General features: G+C 30.7%; 2 protein-coding genes across 2 annotated transcripts; one reads left to right on the top strand and one right to left on the bottom strand.

The window, feature by feature from the left end:
• The first annotated feature begins 1,359 nt into the window (after nt 1–1,359).
• Nucleotides 1,360–3,269, top strand: LOC114178054. The gene has a single exon (XM_028063734.1). The coding sequence runs from the start codon at nt 1,669–1,671 to the stop codon at nt 3,160–3,162; it is 1,494 nt and encodes a 497-aa protein (XP_027919535.1). The 5' UTR covers nt 1,360–1,668; the 3' UTR covers nt 3,163–3,269.
• A 238-nt stretch (nt 3,270–3,507) lies between these two features.
• Nucleotides 3,508–9,356, bottom strand: LOC114178053 (protein NUCLEAR FUSION DEFECTIVE 4-like). The gene is made up of 3 exons (XM_028063733.1): nt 8,788–9,356; nt 4,957–5,885; nt 3,508–4,808 (listed from the first exon to the last, which is right to left on the bottom strand). Exons 1-3 carry the CDS (start codon nt 9,199–9,201, stop codon nt 4,328–4,330), a joined length of 1,824 nt encoding a protein of 607 aa, XP_027919534.1. The 5' UTR covers nt 9,202–9,356; the 3' UTR covers nt 3,508–4,327.
• Nucleotides 9,357–20,123: the final 10,767 nt, after the last annotated feature.

The raw sequence follows: 20,123 nt of genomic DNA, 5'->3' as shown, positions 1-20,123 counted from the left end.
CACTTCTTTCAATTAAAAAAAATGAAAAATTTAATTCCACGTAAGGTGGTCAATTCGGTAGTCAAATTGGGTAGTAAATCATATATATATATATATATATATATAGTGTGTGTGTGTAAAGTTGATAAACCAAATTATACTTAATGTGTGTATGTGTAAAGAAATAAAAGAAAAATTCTGCATTTACTTTTTTATGGGAATTATCTGTATATAATTTTTTACATAGAATGGACAGCTTTAAAAAGTTACAAAGTATGAGATAAGTCGTCCGAATAACACGATTTCAACATTATATTTCTTATTGAGGTGAGAGAACAACTTTCAATTTAATTTTTAAATAAAATTTTGGTCACAATATGCACGAATTTTACTTAAAATCTGTTTAATTGAAGTTGTATTAGAAGAGAACGTTTCTTAATTTATTTTTTTGAAATTAGAAATGGTTTTCAGGTTGCACGACTTATGTGCAAATGATTGAACTGAACTCGTTTGCGGTGATCACGATTTCAAGTCAAGTTAATTAACACAAAAAACGTATGAGCTATACACGACGTCTAATTTCAAGAGAAATTGAAAATCGTCTTTTCCCCAAACAACTTCAAGCAAACACATTTTACATTAAAGTCGTGCATTGTATACACCGACTTATGATTTGAGAAAAAAAAAATTGTGCTCTTCTCTGACGACTTTTAAGGAATAGGTGTACATAGAAATAGTGTATATTGCACATGACTTCATACTTTGAAATTTTAAAATAACAGTCATCTTTTAGACTAACAATTTTTATAAATTCCAACGCTGAAGTCGTATTTATTGGACACATTTTACTCAAAAGTTATAATTTGTTTTAAAACCTACCCATTCTGGTAATTTGTGTAGAAATATACACACCTAAAAAGAAAAACGTTTGTTAAGGTTCATGTATGTTAGGTAATGTTCATCATCTTCCCTTAAAAATTAATAAATGGCTTACGTGTTGGTTCGTCCGTCAATATGCATGGTAGAGTTGCATTTACAATAAATATTATATGGTCAATTCTGGAGGGTCAACGTCCAATTGGATCAATATAGTTTTCAAAATTTCAAAGAGGTTACATATAATTATTCTCCATATATCTCAAGTGACAAAGGAAGTGAACACATGAAATTATGATCTTCATTTAGTTTTTGTGTACAAGGAGTAACAAATATAAATAATATTAATTTTCAAACATTTCACTATATTAAGAAAATTATGTAACGGATGGAAGTTCTTGAAGATAAAAGTGATTAATTAAAAAAAAAAAAGAATAACAGCTATTGTGATTGAGTTCCTCTCTCCATTAAAAAAGAAAAAGAAGAAGAAGAAAACTTGTGCAGGAATTCAGGATATAAATGATTCTTAATCTGAAGTCTATGTAGAGAGATGTTGGAGAAGGCCTAATTGTGCGTGCTTTTTTAAATACAGTTTCATACTTTTCAAAAACTTACGAAATTGAGATCACATGAATCCACTTTAAAGAAAGCCTCAAAGAAAGGCGTGAGGAACGCACTCTTACAAAACTCAAACTCCACCCACTTGCTTCAGTGCGTGTCTACCTCCCCAATGGCCCCCATCATACTCCTCCTCCATTTCCCTTCACATTCAACACACACATCAAAATTCACACAATTCCAAACACCCTTTCCATGCCCATATCTTCAGAACACCCTGAGGAAATGGCCCTCGCCACCAAGTCCAGAAAATCCACTTCACCTTCAAACTTTTACTTCTGCACCACTCTTTTCTTCGTTGTCCTCTTCACTATACCTGTTCTTTTCCTCCTCCATACCCCAACCACCACCTCCATATGCACCACCCTTGCTTCCTCCAAAACTAAAACTTGGTCCGGTGATCTTCAGTTGGCTGAATTTGCATGGAACCGCCTCTCCTTTTCTGAGCACAATACACCACCCTTTGCTCTCAAAATCGCTGTCTTCTCCAGGAAGTGGCCTATTGGCACAACCCCTGGTGGCATGGAACGCCATGCTCACACCCTTCATACTGCTTTAGCACGCCTTGGCCATCAAGTTCATATCTTTACATCTCCACCCCAAGATGAAAGCACTTCGATTTCATTCGCTGAAAAAGGTGCACCTTCTTCCCCTTACATTCATTTCCATGAAGGTGAGCCTGGGAGGTGGCGCTATAACAAGGCATGGGAGCAATTTGTGGAAGAGAACCGGAGAGAACCGTTTGATGTTGTGCACTCGGAAAGCGTGGCACTCCCTCATTGGCTTGCACGCAACATGTCAAACCTTGCAGTGTCTTGGCATGGCATAGCCCTCGAGAGCTTGCAATCGAGCATTTTCCAGGACTTGGCTCGCCAGCCAGATGAGCCTATGTCCCCTCTTTTCAACAGAAGCATACAGGGTGTTGTGCCGAAGGTGCTGAATGAGATAAGGTTCTTCAGGAATTATGCGCATCATGTGGCTATTAGTGATAGCTGTGGTGAGATGCTCAGGGATGTGTATCAAATTCCTGACAGAAGAGTTCACGTGATTCTGAATGGTGTTGATGAGGATGAGTTTAGAGAAGATGTAGAATTGGGAAGGGAATTCAGAAGAAAAATTGGTATTCCAGGGAATGCAAGTTTGGTACTTGGTGTTGCTGGAAGATTAGTGAAGGACAAAGGCCATCCTCTGCTTCATGAAGCTTACTCCAGGCTTATAACCAAGTACTCTGACGTGTACTTGATTGTAGCTGGTTCTGGACCATGGGAAAACAGGTACAGGGATTTCGGAAGCCAGGTTCTTGTTCTGGGATCGATGAGTCCTTCCATGTTAAGAGCGTTCTACAATGCAATTGACATTTTTGTCAATCCCACGCTCAGACCACAAGGGCTTGACCTTACATTGATGGAGGCAATGATGAGTGGGAAACCTCTTTTGGCATCAAGATTTCCAAGCATTAAAGGGACTATTGTTGTTGATGATGAATATGGCTACATGTTTTCCCCTAATGTGGAATCCCTGTTGGAAGCACTTGAAGCAGTGGTAAAGGAAGGACCGCAGAGGCTAGCAAAGAGGGGCAAGGCATGCCGGGAATATGCTGCCAAAATGTTTACTGCAAGAAAGATGGCATTAGCATATGAGAGGTTATTCTTGTGTATAAAAAATCACACCTTCTGTTCCTATCCTTGAAGCTTAGGTTAGGCAAGACACTCCTTTTACACCTTCCTTTCTTACATTATTTTTCTTCTATTCAGAATGATAAAATTATATTCAAACTATTATAATTTCTTCAATTACTTCCGTCTTCTTGGTCTTGAATGCCAATGTTCTTGTGAATCTAATATTAAAGCCGTGTTTAGTTTAACTAAAAGTTGTAACAAAATATCTACTGATCGACGGGCAAATTGAGTCTCGTTATAAGTGGATAAACGGATGATAATTCATCGATACTTAAAAATGAGCAGTCACTTCGTCTCTTTTATCTCAACAGAGAACGCGCCAATGATTCAGAACATAATAAATATGAGAAATGAGTGGCAAAATTTACAAATAGTCTATCAGGAAGTATAGCATGACGAGTAATCAGAATTTGGAAGTCAAAATCTTCCTCCACCTCGTCGAGTGATACATAGTTAGAATTCATAACAGAACCTGCGAAAAAGGAAAGAGTCTCGCTCAAGGTCATACATTCAGATGAAGCTTGCTTCTTGTGATTCTCAAATACAAAATTGAACTCTCTGATGTCTGTTTTTTCTCTGGAAATGGAAAAACTGAAGAAAAAGAAAACAAGAGGTTTGAAGTAACTTGGGCACTAGAGCCACATGTTCATTGCAAATAAGAGTTTAAAGTATTAAATAACTATAGTTTTTAAAACGTCTTGTCTAATTTGTTGAAAGAACTCAATATCAAAGTAACCACAAAGTGTATGGGAGCAGCTTCTTTGGATCTAACATGCATCAAACTCGGCTACCGCATAGCTCTTGCTTCGACAGCTTTGTTCAAAGCAGAGGAATTATTTGCTAACTGTGAGCCAAATCATGGCTGCAAAACAGGAAAAAATTCTGGCTGCCCAAAATGTCGTTCTGTTTCATTGATGCATAGTTCTTCAGACCACTTCTCGCCGTCTTTTCTCATTTTTGTGTACTGTGAAAGAGTAAAACAAAATCTGTATCATCTTCCTTCTAAATCTACAACTCTCTTCGAAGACAATACATACATGTGTTCCTCAAGAATAGCTATAGCTTTGCTTCTCTAATGTCAACCTCCAAATGCAAATTCATCCTAATACAATGAAGTTTCCGCTACTGTACAAGTGAACCACACCAAGATCTTCATGGCCCATCAATAACAAAAATTAAGACACAATTGATTGTGTTGATTTACGGTGTTTCTCAAAATGTTCATATGCATGCTTGGTTCTTAAGAATAATAGGATGCTTGATGCTAGTCCAAGGACAGATATGCATCCCCACCAGACAAATGTCCAGAAGTAGCACTCCCTTCCGAGGCACACTACTGAGTCAGGCACTATCAAGTTTCCTGGTATTGAGTGTGCATTAGCATCATAAACTAGTGCAGCGAGAAAGCCATAGAGAAGAGAGCCAACAGGTATATTTGTTATGAGGATGTTGTGATTGACACCCACACTATTAGGTCCAAACAGCTCAGATGTAACTGACACGGCAGCTGCGAATATAAAACCAGAGCTCAATCCAACCAGTGCGGTGCCTGTCTGCAGTACCAGAAGACTGTCTGATGCAGCAAGGAGGAAGAACGCAACTGGGGTTGGTATAAGTGCAAGTGAAAGCCAACCAGTCCTTGCAAAGTAGAGTTTACTGCAATTCAAAAGACACAATCATCATATTTGCTACCATTTTATTTCTAAGATTCACTTCCAATTCAAGACAAAGACAAAAGAAGTTATTTTTTGCTATAGAAAGCTCCAGAAGTATAGTATATTAGCAGATTGAAGAGAATACTTACTTCCGAATATAGTCTGGTCCAGCTGAAAGCAAGCGTCCAAAAAAGGAAAAGGATGCATAGAGCGTGACAAGCGTAGAAGTATTTGAGCTCTGGCCCAGAGATTGAGCAATTTGTCCAAGATTATTGCTATAGACTAGACCAAGTGTACCTCCACAGAAGTATGTAATATAGTATAGCCAAAAATCCAATCTTCGAACAATTACTGCAGCTGGGTGCTCTTCTCCTAGCATTGCCAACTGATCCTGGCCAATTACCCTTTCGCAACATACATCACTCTCTTTTGCTTTCTGACTGCCATACATGTATCCATTGTCACTTAGCAGGTTGTAAGTGTCTCCATTGCTAACAAGACTACTGTGACGGCTATGGAGTTCTTTATGCATCTCAAGATCATCATCATGAACAAGAATGAAGCTGGAGCTTTCCATCCGAAAGCTAGAATGGATGGTATTCTGAAACCACGCCCGAGCATATACTATGCCAGGAATACATAATGGGAAGATGAGGAGCAGAATAGCTCCACCAAAACAGAGCCGAGCAGAAGCCACACCAGAAGTGGAAGAGCCAAACAGGAGAAGATAAAGGCCAGTTAAAAGGGCTAGGATGTTCAATATTAGAAATATAACTGAGTCCCGGTTTACTGCATCAGGAGGGAGAGGGTCTAAAGTCGGTTGGCGAAGAATAGGAACTAGTGCTGCTATGCAAATAAGAAGGGGAACGAGAGCATTCAAAAGCAGATAGAGTGCACTGGAGGAAGGGTCAATAGAATTGGCAGCAAGGGTATACAGTGCTGCACTGACGCCATTGAAACTCACAGTGAGCGCTAAGGCAAGGGCTCGGTTTACTGGGAAATTCCTAATGCAGAGAACAAAACATACTGTGTTGAACCAACAGATGCTACAGCCACCTAAAAGGCACAAAAGAAAGACCTGCAAATAAAAATTAAAGGGTAATCAACTAACACTGAGTAAATTTTCTGCATATTACAATCCAGTGATGTTTAAGAGCTTATCATCAACCTCGGTTTAATTACCATATGTAATCACAGAATTACTGAATCTCACCGTTTACATGTGTTATTTTAAACTACGGCATCTTATTATTTGGAATACAGCACATCGTGCAGAGAAATTATGGAAGTATTTTTTTTATATAGTATGAGACTGAGATACTTCCAGCTTAAATCAGATAACTAATTGACTATTTAAAGTTTTATAAGAAATACCATGTGAGATTAATGATTAATAGACAAAGTGCCGTGCTACAATGGAATTATCACCTCGCCACATGCAGCGTGTTCAAGCTTAGATCTCAGAATGGTGAATAAGCAAACTTGAACTCAATCATAACATCTCATGCAAATTTTGTTCTTTTTTATTCTGCCAAAGGCTTGGCATGAAAGTCAAAGGAGTCTGGTTCTCATTTCGCCAACGCATTTTGCAATCAGCAGAAAGAGCATTTTGAAGACATATATCATCAATCCGTTAAAAAATTGAAAACATTGGATTGGACCCTTAATTGAACTATCAGAAATAAGAAATGTAGATCAAAATATATTCGTCATCAATCGGGTCTTTTCTGGTGAAGGTTGATTGCAGAAGTACAATCACAATCCTACATCAATCAGTTAGATGTTTTAACTAGGTATTTGTTTCAAATGTAAGTGGTGAAGCGGAAACTTTTAATTACTAAGGAAAATTACACATACATTACTGATATAAAAATTATGCAGAATTTGAACGGTAGAACATGGCTGCTCTGTTGTTTAAAAGAACTATTTTATTATGCTCATAGAACTATGAATATAGTTGAGATAGGACTGCAAGCAATGAAAACCGCAAACAGTATGATATTAATATGGTAACTATTATAATATAATGCCTTTCAAAAAGTAAAACCTGATAAATTTCAAATATATGTGCCCAAGATACAACATTCCATTCAACAAGAACTTGCTAGCTTCAGATCAAAATTTTGATAATATTTACTCTTTTATATTTTAATTCATCTAATAAACCTTTCAGAGAGTATCATTTAACCAGAACCAAAATACCAATAACATAATCATTCAATCGTTGAAAAAAATAAAAATAAAAACTATCGTAAGGGTGTCATTTCACCAGAATCAAAATACCATTAACATAATCATCAATCATTGAAAAAAGAAATATAATACCGTAATTTTCAAGAAAGAAGTGTCAATATTGTTTAGTGGAACAGAGAATAACTGTTCCGGGAAACAAGGTAATTTGATTCTCGGACAGTGTTTATATAAAGAGTATATCAAGTAACTATATTTTAACCTGTGAATTACCTTAAAATAAGAAGAAAAACAAAATATATCTTTGTTAATTACATTAATACCGTCTTCAAAACGAGTTAAAGTAAACACGTAATGATGATATTTATTTTTAGGACTTGGAAACAAATTTTCCACGAAGAAATAAAATGAAATATTAAACCATTTTGAAAACAAAAATTATATTAGATATTAGAAATTTAGAAGTTAATAGAGTTTTACTCTATCATGTAATAAAACCATATGTAAGCTAAAAGTATTAAGTTTCCGTTAATTACTTTCAAAATTAAATCAATTGCCATTTATAAAAAGAGAAAAAAACCATTTATTTACATATATCACAGGTTATCTAATTATAATTTATAATAAATATTAGACTTATTGCAAATTCTGTCATTTAGTTATCATTTTTGCGAATTTTATCCGTGAAAATATTTTCTCATACATTTTATCCATTATCGTATTTATCAATTTTCTCATATTATACCAATATGTTGATTTTGTGATAAAGTGTTGATGTATCTATAAAATAATTCACATTTACGATAATTTATTTAAAATAGTGGGACAATCGGATACGGATGATAGTTATTCACTGTTCGTCCGTATAAAAAAATTCATCTGACTATTCTCTTGAAAAATATTTACAAATTATTTTGTATCAGTGTGTATCATGAATATTTATCAAAAAATTAAAATTAATGAAATAATTTTTCTAAAAAAAAACTAAATAGGTCACCTTACAAAGTATAAATTTAAACAAAAGAAAATTTGACTTCATAAATAAAACATTATTATTATTGTTTTATTCATCGACTTCACTTTTAGTAAGTTAATATAAAAAAGAAACATCCAAACAAAAATCATTAAACACAGGGAACGAATATTAATTCTAATAAATAATTAATCAAAATATTTGTATCTATAATTATATACATATATTCATAAAAAATATTTATCTCAGGCATCTTTTATCATGTCATTTTGATACCGATGCCGAAATACAAAAATAACAAAATAAAACTTAAACAATAAAAGTGAAAATTAAAAACTTAATAGTAGAACAAAACCAAAAAAAGAAAAAAGATTAAGAAATAAAATTATAATTGAACGGTACTAAAGTGTTATTATACTTAAATACTATAAAATCATATTAACAATTATTCAAATATCACCATTACGTCATTAATATGTATTTTTATGACAAAACATACCAGGAGCATGACTTCTGATATACATCAACGGTATATAAGTCTTAAACTAATATAGAATGCGTAAAAGAAAAATTGTTAAAAGCTTATTAATCTTATATTTTATTTTTCTTTTCTCAGAGACTACAAAACAAAACCAACACTGCCAGGGTATACCGGTTACGTAACCTAGCCACTAGCAAGCCAGCCATGAATGACTATTGTGAGAAGTCAGAAATAAATAATAATTAAAGTAATAACCACTCACTCCATAAATAAATAAATAAATTGGACGTCACTGAAAGAATAAAAAAAAGGCAAAAGTGAAAGAATAAAACATACCAGAAAATAAGGCAAATCGATGACTCCGGTGAGGAGGAGCCACTGGAGGCCGTAGCCGAAGAATCCCATGGCAGCGGCGATGAACAAGACGACCGATAGGGGAAGGTGCATGAGCGCGATGCCGGATGACCAGCCGAAAACCTTCCCCATGTCGTTGGCGGTGGCGAGATAGTTCAATTGCACCTGCGAGATGTTGAGCGCGGATTTGAGCGACGACGAGTACTGCGAGAAATCGAAATTGGTTCCGGTGAAGGCCTGAATCCAAATCGTTGCAACTAGGATCATCCATTTCCGTGATTGCCCCGCCATCAGAGCGAACAGTCGCGGCCTCCGACGCGGCGATTCGGAGCCTTCTGCTGAGGTTTGCAATTCCGAAGCGAATCTGCGCCTTTCACTATCCTTGCGTGGCCTCATGTTAAATACGTGATGTGCTCCTTATATATATACGAGGAAAAGAGAGATTGCAATGCGCTGAGGGAGAAATTTTAAATATCGCCCACCCCACCCAGGACAAGGGGCTGCGTGCGTCTCTTTTCACATCTCGTGTCACCCACTTTCATCGTCTTATGCCATTTTCCTTGTCTTTGTATTATTAACTCCTGTTTTGTTAAAAACAACAAAATTTAAATTATATTATATTCAATTTTGCTTCCTCGCGTAATCCATAACCTTTAAAATTATATGATAAAAAATAAATTAATTAATCTCTATAATTTAAATTGATTGTCAATTTGCAATATTAATTTTGATCATGATCTCACCTAACAAACTATTGAAGTACAGAGTCAACTGTTCTTAATGTTAATAAACGACTCAAGGATGAATTTCATTAAACAAAAATATTTTAAGATGGCTTGATAAAAATAAAAAAAACAAATAAACCTTAAAGATTGAAAAATTAAATTGTGGAAACCGAAATTTTTTTGGTCAAATTAAGTTAATTTCTACCTGGATCGTGCGTAATAATTTATAAGTAGGTGCGAACATCTGCTTATTTTATTTTTGTTCGGTAAAAACTCCTACTTAAAGGAGAATAAATATACTAAGTTAATATACTAGTATCAAAGTAAAGGATGATTTTTATCTATGAGAGTCCAGGAAAGTTTCTATGTTCCGAAATTCATTATGAAAAGGACTAGACGTCACAGATGTGGAAATATATTCGGAACATGCTCATGATAGGATTTTGAATCTTAATTTGTAATTTTGTAACTATAACTCTTGAAAGGCATAAGAGAGACATAATAGGCGCATGATCTTCTAGCCACTCAATACATTTGTCTTGCGTAAATAGGATTATGTATGTGCCATGGAGATGGTACAATCTGATGGATAATTGATTTGTTTTATTGAATCTTTTACGATAATAATGTTGTAAGGAGTATTGAAAATATTCACTAGCTTTTCACATAAACTCATCATTGCCATAACATGAATTTTTTATTAAAAAATAAAAAGAACAAAAAAAAAACATTGGAAACCACACCAAAATCATGAAAAAAATACATCGCACATATAGACAAAAAAAATACCTATTATGAAATAAAACTAAGTAAATACATAGATGAAAAAATAGTAAACCAATGCAACATTAAACAACAAGAAACTAAAACTCAATGTTCCTGTAGGGACTGAAACACACTATGAAGATTACGCCAACTCCTGGTCTTCCTTCTTCAAGCTCCTAATTGAGATGTCTCTACATTCAAGTCTTGTCTAAAGCTGAAACAGAGTGTGCTTGCAAAAGATACTTTGATGTTCAAGTCAGATGCATGCGCTAAAACAACAAATGCTATAATAATAAATGTGTAATTAATTACCTCGTGAACAATGTTACTTATATTAAGTTTATGGACCCTTACTTGATTAGGCCTAGACCATAGGTAATTACTATGATTAATCTTGTTTAATGATGTTAATAATACACTTTAAATCTTAATTATCTACATGTTGCAATGAGGTTGACATGATCTCAACTATCGCAAGGCAAGATGATCAAGGGTAAGCAGGGCCTAAGATCGTCTCGACTATATGCAATACCATAACCATCTCTATCTTGGTTGTTGTAGGCGTTGGAGACGATCCCAAAATGTGAGGTGGATGAGATGCTCTCGGTCACATGTGAAGCAATGATCTTGGCATTCTAGGTTGTGATGATGTCAAATAGGCCTTATACGTTCCTTGATGTGTTGGTCAAGATGCTTGGGCTTATATAGTACACTCAGTAATCAAGTTGCTTAGCACATTAAGAGATTTATCATTAATTCACATTTCATTAACGACCTTCAAAACTCAATAGTTCTTTTAAAAGTCTTTGCTCAGGAACATTTAATATTAACTTTCTTTGACCTACTCTATCGGGTTTCCTTGTTGTTTGAATTGTGGCACATCCTCCTTCTAAGAATTAGAACCTTCTCTCTACAAAGTATATTAGCCCACTTAGAAGCTAAGTTAAATTCATTCACAAAATGAGCTTCTTTAAACATCAAAGAATTATGAACGGCCTCAAAACTACTGTGAGGTGAATCTAGATGTTACAAACCCTGCAAACTATCGATAATTGGAGTGACATCCACCAAAGAAGACATGCCGACAAAGGAATCAAACTCCATTGACACACTTGTTAGTGAAAAATTAACACGACAAGTGCACCGGTCGCACATAGCAAGTAATAAGTATTTTATCGTTCTCTCCCAAGGGACTTGTGCAACGCATAACAACTCTCGCAATTCACGACTCAATTAGACACAAAGTTCACAAAAACACTAAGAAACTCTTTTTGTATTTTATGAAACAGTTGATGTGCAACAAGAAATTAATTAACATAGTGTATTTACAATTTTTCAAGATTAGACTTCAACCACTTCATTCTCATGCATTCCAAATTATTCCAATTCCATATTCATGTTAAAATCAATTCACAAGAATACTCAAATCCTATTCCTAGAGCCTCTGAGCCTATGATCACTCATCAAGTTTCAATTCCTTGAACCCTCAATAGGTGAAATCATACATTAGTTTCAAGAATCTAAGATTACTAATGAACCAAGTTCTATTCCTAGATACAAGCATCCATTAGGTATTTAATTTCAAATATAGATTCTAAAGATGTTTTCCAACACCTCAAGAATCACAAATCAAGCATGGGAGCAATCCACATCAAGCATTAAACATGGAAATCAAATACTAACATGAATTGGAAAAGCATATGAATTAACAACACAATTTTACACAAGAATTCAATGTTTTACATCTAATCTCAACAAATAGAAATTGCTCTCCGTGGTGGAGAACCTAAGGTTTTACAAAATTGAAGAATATGGAAGAAATTGGAACCATAAAGTAGAAACAATCATTCTCCCAAGGTTCTAGAATACTGCTTCATGCTCCAATTGTGCCTCCCATTCGCATCTCCACCTCCAATTTCGTAACCCATCATCCTCTCCGACCCAAAAGGGGTAAAACCTCCATGGATGAAGAAGAATACCCAAAAAGGAGAAGGGAGAGTTTCCCAACACCCCTAATAGCCTCCAAAAGTCTCTCCCAAGCACCCTAGATGTTTCTATTCGTGAAAAATGAGGAATCCCCTAATACTCTCATAGAAACATGATTAAATAACCATATTCGCGTATTGGGGTTGGGGTCGATATTCTCGCCCAGTGGCTTCATTCTCGCCCAACGAGGCCTAAAATTGACGTTCTCAGACATGTAACTCGTTGGGCGAGCCATACTTTTGCTCAGCGACTCAAATACTGCAATTTTGGTTTATCATTTTCGCCCAGCGAGCCACTAGCTCGCCCAGCGAGTGACCCTGGCGCCCAATGGTCGTTTTTTGGCCTTCCAAGGGTGGTCTAAGGCAGTATATACATATAAGTGAGTCCTTTCTCCATGTTTACAGTGTTGGACTTGATCTCGATGCCCATCGACATGATTATTTGTGTAAAAGTCAATCTTTCATGTCCAATCATGCTTCCTTGAGTTTTAGCTTGTTTTCCTCCACGAGAATTGCTTCCTATTGTTTTATTTCACACACTCATAATAGAGATTAGAAGTAAAAAAAAGTATAGAACAACTAATATACGAAACAATGCAAAAACAACATAAACTAGAGGATTAAACAAGATAAAAGTTATGTAGGAGTTGATTTTATTCATGAAACTTAACATCAATAAAAGGTAGAAAACAACGTTATCAACACCACAAGTAGAAACATATAAATTATTAACAAAAGAATATTCATTCACAACACACAGATAACATGATTAACCACCACTAGCTCTGGCTATGACTAAACAACAACAATACTACAACAGATTGCACCATAGTAGACTAAACCATAAGCTCCACCACATACTCCATCATAGGTTCCAACGACTTTAAAATCAAACCTAAAGAGTCCTTATTCCCATCCTAGGCACCAACCACATTAGGACAATAATGTTGTACTTTGTGTCAACTGTATCCCCACTCTTTGCTTTGGGATTTTCCATGCAACTTCCAACATTTATCTCCTTTTCCATTCAACCAATAGGCAAAATGCACACTATGCAACTCTCCTCTAACCTCAGGCTTGTCTCCATTTTTTACTTTAGCCATGATGAAAAAATTGATACACACGTGAATTAGGATAAAAATACAACAATAAAAGTTGTAATTGTGTACGATAATGGAGACCAAACACATAGTAAAGATCAGAGGTTAAGTGAGCAACAATGGAGATTGCAATTAAGTTTAGATAACAATTAAGGTTGCTTAATTTTACACAGTCAGAAACACCCAAGGATCAAGAACTCTTATATCATCTCAAGAATAAAAGAGAATAAAATGATTCTCACATACTTTTTCACAATATACACATACATAAATCCTATATGACAATTTTAAAAATAAATAAAATATACAAAAGTAAAGCCTAATAAATACACAATTATAATAATAAATAAGAATTATTATCATAAAATTTCTAAAATATCTCAACAATATATTATCACATAATCAAATATATTATAAAAGTAAAGTGCATGCTTACTTAAGTATCTGATACGTTAATACATTTATTTAAAAAATAATAAGATATAATACGTGATATATGCATATTGAAAAGTATATACAAATTCTTAAAAATACGATAAATATATGATTGTTATTGTGTGAATTTAAATTAAATCATATTTATTAAATGTTGTCAAAATAAAATATATATAAATTATTATCATCATAAAAATACTATTGCTCTATAGACTGATTAATTCATTAATAAATATCAGTAGAATGTCTTAAAGTATAAGATATATAAGATATAGATACATATCAAATATAGATACAAGACTCAAATTAAAATATGGGTGTGCATCTTAGCTTGCCACTCTTGTCCTAAAAAACTCAGTCCAATTCTTTTATTTCTTATAATTTTAATATAAAACCGTCATTTCAAATATATAATTAGATAGTGTATAGTATGTATATTATATATTAATATTTTAATACCTAACTATATTTAATTGTCTAATAATTTCATTATAGAGAAGGAGAAAATACAATATGATATACGATGAAAAACAGGTTGTTATGGGACGAGGAACATGATTTATTTATTTCTTAACCAAATTTATAGCAGAGTTTGACAAATAATTAATACTTATTATGGTCTAATAGGAAAACCAGATTGAAATAAATTATGAAAGTTGTTGTGACGAGATTTTGTATTAACATGGGCACCTAGTTCTTGAATTTCGATATCTGTAGAGACCTTAGATTTTTATTTTTATTGATTTGTTTAATACAAATCGCTTGTGTATTAAACTCATAATACTCGTCTTAGCTAGCATAGCACAAACGGGAAACCGAACCCATGTGCTTCTGATATCACCAAAAGCTGAGAAAATTATGTTCTTTTTTTTATCAGGAACATGACAGAAAAGCTTTGAACTAAAATTCGGAATATATAGTCTTCATACAATGCATATGAGAAATTGAATTTATTTGCTAGTATGAAAACCAGAGCCTAATGTAATGAAAAACCACTGCCACCTTAAAAAATAGTTATTAATTTTAAAGATAGAGTTTAATTTAAATGTAGAATTAATATTCTGTGTAAATATTGATTAGGAATTCATAACCTTATTGAATAGAATAGCGTAACTTATTAGTCAAATTTTATAGAACGGTTGTATAAAAGTGCTTAATATTTATGGTTTCTGAAAGTTTCATAATTTTTCATTTATTTTGTTCTTCATACAATTTTCTCGTAAACTTTTTTCACTCACGAGATCTGTTTCTTATATAGTTCATTTGATTTTGTTTATTTTATTGGTCGCATATATTTTTGATGGAGATTTGTCTATATATAATTGCTCTAATGTGTTCATGGATCTGATTAGGTCATCTGGCATTATTTTATAAAATTTCAAAAGGTTTAGTCATCATATTATTGGTCAATCAAGTTATTGGTCAATTAAGTGGTGTAAATTACTTCTTCTATCGACTAATTATCTTTAGGGATGACAAATAAATCTGTTTTTTCCAAACCCATTCATGTTTTGACAAAAATTTTTGCATTAACTGGGTATGGATATGGGGAATCCCCAACTTTTTTAACTGGTATAAAGATAGATATGGAGATGTACATATCGACCCAGTTCCTACCGCCAAAATATTTATTCCCGTCATGTCATCGTTTCTGTTTAAATTATTAAAATATTCATAATCAATTAAGTAAATTTATATATATATATATATATATATATATATATATATATATATATATATATATATATATATATATATATACAGAGGCGGATCATCATGGGTGCAGGGAGGGGCCTTGGCCCTGAAAATTTTTTTATATAGATATTTTGATTTTTTTATTATAAATATTAGGTATTTTGATTTTATTTTGTTTTAAATATTTTATTTCTTTTATAAACATAATAATTAATACTAATAAATAATAAAATATAAAATCAAATATAATAAAGAATAAAGATTAAAAAGATTTATCAAGATATTTTTTATTATTTGTTTTCATTATAGATTGTGTTTTTCATAAATTATTTTCATATTTCATTCTCATTTGGTTTCTTTTGTTTCTGAAAAGAAAACGATCTATTATTTCTTCTCTTATTTCTCCTTTATTCTCTTCCATCTTCGGAGAAGAAAAGAAGAAAGTAATTCTTTCGTCTCACTTGATAGTGAAATATTAATTCAATAATTTATTTAATGAGCTTCTTTTATATGTCTAATGTCTATGTCTTGAATTTCTTACAAATTGTTTTTATCTTCCATTCTTACCTATTTTCTTTTCTTTCGGAAGAGAAAAAGATTAATTATTTTTGCTTTCATCTCTCAACTGTTCTCTTCCATTCGAATAAATAAAGAAGAAGGTAATTTTCTTTTGTCTCACTTGATAGTGAAATATTAGTTTAATAATTTATTTAATGAGCCTCTTTTATATTAATTTTTTATTTTATCAACATAGAAGAAAAAATGATTGTACTGTGTGTTTTTTATAATTGAATTTTAAGTGTGGTTTGATTATCATCGAATTTTCTTTTGATATTTATGTCTCTCAATTTTTTATTAGATTATGATAAATCATTTTTTAGTATTATTTTTTTAAATAGGTATATTGATGAAGAATAAAGGAATAGATTATTTAAATAGGTATATTGATAAATCATTTTTGGTATTTATGTCTCTCAATTTTCTTTGTATACTTCATTTTTTATTGTGTGAGTGACAATAATGAAATGTATAAATTTTGGATGTATTATTTGGGCACCCCCAACAATGTTGGTCAAGATCCACCACTATATATATATATATATATATATATATATATATATATATATATATATATATATATATATATATATATATATATATATATATATATATTACACAATTTCTATTTTCTATTTCCTTTAATTGTTTGGTTTGTCATAAAATTCATTTTCATCTTCAATATATTTTTCATTTTATTATAACTTTTATGCAATTATATTCAAATAATGTATGTCAATTAAATATTTCTTACGTCTCACATTTGAATATTTATATTTATTTTATTATTTTTATTTATTATATATTTTCTTTTCACATGAGAACTTTTAACACTCTCAATTTAAATGTAAATGTTCAATAGCATAAACTATTAATTTACTACGTAATATAAAAAATTATTTTTTTATTCTATTATTATTATTTTTTTCTTTTGAATAACTATTTTTTTTTCTAAAACAATTTTTGTTATTTTTTAACTATTGACTATGTTGATATTTGAAAAGTTTGTTTAGATCTCTAAATTATTTTTCATTTTATCACACTTTTAATTATATATATATATATATATATATATATATATATGATTTCATTCAATAGTCTCTCAAATTGTTTCTAAGACAAATATTTGATAATTTTTTAATTATTTCATTTGTTTTTTATTTTTATAATATAAAATATTATTTGATATATTTTATATAATTATCTTTTATTTTTTTAACTCATAATCATAATGTGATTTTGTCAATTGTATAAATAAATTTTATCTAATATAATATAAAATTTTAATGTAATTATCATTAATTTCTTTTTATCACCATCCAACATATATTGAAGTTTAAAAAATACAATATCTATATTAAAATCTTATTATTATTAGTTTAATGTTTGTTCTTTGTATTATTTGGATAGTGATTTATTATAACTTTTATTAGTGTATAAAAAATCTTCATCATTTAACATATATTTTAATCTGAATATTTGTTTTCCTTTTATATTTAAAAAAAATTATCAATTACAATTATTAATGTTTGCAAATTTAATAGATGTTTTAGTTTTCATGATATTTTATTTGGTGTTCTAATTTAAAATGTATACAATTATAATATAATTTATTTATAAATATTTGATATTGGAGAAACAATCATCATCTTAATATTGAATATTTGATAATATTATTTTTCCTTTGTCATAATTTTTTTATCATTTTATACAAATTAATTAATTAACATTGAAACATGAAAGGGTACGAGTATGAGTACAAATATATACCCATTATCCGGTGAAATTGGGGACAAGACAAAAATTTGATACCTGTTAAGTTTGGGTATGAGTATAAGGATGAAATTTTTCAATAAGATGCGTATGAGATAGCGAAACACGTCTCTACCCCATTATCATCCCTAATTGTCTTATTGTTCAATAATGTTCTCTTGTTGATTCCAAGTTATTTCTTGCCTTCTTTTTGTATTGTTACAAAGTGTTTTAAGTTGTAGCTCACACGTGTGTTCATTATATTTCTTATGCATCTCTTTCAAGTTCAAGTGAGTTTCAAATTTATTAACTAAGGATTTTGTTCATCTCATTAGTTGAAGAATTAAAACGGTGTGGCTTCTGTCAAAACCATGAGCTTTGAAATTTAGGAAAATCTTTACCAAAAGATCCATGATGGAAAACAAATATTCTTGGAAATGAACGTTTTTTATTGAGTTGTTGATGAGATGAATTTTTTAATTTTATTAATTTAGTTATTAATATTAATGAAGAATTAACTCTACACTAATGATATATAAATAAAAATTGAATACTCTTTACTTACAAATAATGTTCTAATACTTAAGTTATTTGACAAATAATAAAATAATGAACATAATATAAAATATAATATTCATATAAATTAAAATAAAGCTTCTTAAGCTTGAAATATTATTATATAAAACTTTATTCCTAAAAGTTAATAATACACAGGAATGATGATAACATTAACATTGAAAATATATTAAAAGATAATCATGTAGGAGTTACAAACTCTTTCTTTTGATAATAATTATTTTATAAGATATTTTCGTTATATAGATAGAACAAAGAAACTAATGGCTTTGAGTAATTGCGTGGAATATAACGATATTTATACAAGATAACATTTACAATTTGAGTTATTAGAATTGTCAATTGGATTCTTAATTCATCATTAGGGATTAGGAATAACAAATAAATTATTCATTGGTTGAGTTAGGGAAATATATATATATATATATATATATATATATATATATATACTTTTTAATTTAGACATGTACATTATTTTTAAATATGCATCATATTATATTAGTTGGTGAAGATATTGTAATGTTGTTAAGTTAATATACAAAATAAATTTATATTTATTAAAAATAAAGTGAAACGAAGGAAGAAAATACGAGAAAATAATTATGGATGAATAGGGAAAAAAAAGAAGATCGATAGTTCTATAGAAAACATGTAAAAGTATCCGTTAATTTTAAAAATTTGATAAATAATTACATTGTAAAGGATAAAATTGAAATTATGAAATGTGCACACAAAAAAAAATTCTTTATATATAGTTATAGATTATTTTATTTATCTTTTTATTTAATGATTATTTGATTTTACCTATTGGTATTATAATTTGTTATATTGTTTATAGGGATGACAATGGGATGGGACGGTGACGGGTTTTGCTATCCTATACCTATCTCCAGAGAAAAAAAATCATCTCATCCCAATACTCAAACATAATGACTATCAAGTTTTTGTCTCATCTTAATCCCTATCGGGTATCCGTTATATATTCGTACCCCGTATCCACACATGTTTTCTTATAGTTTCAATATCAATTAGATAATTTTTTATAAACTAATAAAAAATTATAAAAAAATACGGTGAAGAAAACATAATATTATTAAATATTCAATATTAAAATAAGTATTTCTTTCTTCAATATTAGATAGTTAGAAATAATTTATATTACAATTATATACATTTTAAATTATAATACTAAATAAAATTTGATGAGAACCAAAACATTTATTAAATTTGCAAGCATTAATGAAACCTAGTTGATAAATTTTAAAAATATTTTTTAAAAAAATATAAAAGGAAAATAAATATTCAAATTAAAAAATATTTTAAATGTTTATTTACTTCAAGTTTTTAAATTCTAATGAAATATATTTTTTAATATACTAAATAAAAGTTATATTACATCACTTGATCAAAATCATACAATGAACAAAGATTAAATTAATAATAACAAATTTTAATATAGATCTTTCACCTTTTGAACTTCTATATATGTTGGATGGAAATAAAAAAATCAAATGATTAATTAAATTATTATATTATAGTAAATAAAATTTATTAATAAAATTATGGTGATAAAATTACACATATGGTAATGAGTTAAAAAATAAAATTAATTGTATAAAAAATATCATAATAGTATTATGCACTATAAAAGTAAACCATAAATAAAGATACTAAAACTAAAACAATAATCAAATGTATCTTTTATGAACAATTTGAGAGACTACCGA

This window comes from Vigna unguiculata, chromosome 3, assembly GCF_004118075.2.
Source record: "Vigna unguiculata cultivar IT97K-499-35 chromosome 3, ASM411807v1, whole genome shotgun sequence".
Lineage (NCBI taxonomy): Eukaryota > Viridiplantae > Streptophyta > Magnoliopsida > Fabales > Fabaceae > Vigna > Vigna unguiculata.
Note: the sequence above shows the minus strand (reverse complement) of the source record. Positions and strands in the feature narration are given on the sequence as shown.

Bases quoted from the DNA above. Each gene is read 5' to 3' on its own strand.
- LOC114178054 (XM_028063734.1), top strand. From the start codon at position 1,669: ATGCCCATATCTTCAGAACACCCTGAGGAAATGGCCCTCGCCACCAAG.
- LOC114178053 (XM_028063733.1), bottom strand. From the start codon at position 9,201: ATGAGGCCACGCAAGGATAGTGAAAGGCGCAGATTCGCTTCGGAATTG. The intron at 5,886-8,787 runs GTATGTTTTATT...TTTTATTTGCAG, and splicing joins TCGATTTGCCTTATTTTCTG to GTCTTTCTTTTGTGCCTTTT. The intron at 4,809-4,956 runs GTAAGTATTCTC...TTTGAATTGCAG, and splicing joins GGACCAGACTATATTCGGAA to TAAACTCTACTTTGCAAGGA.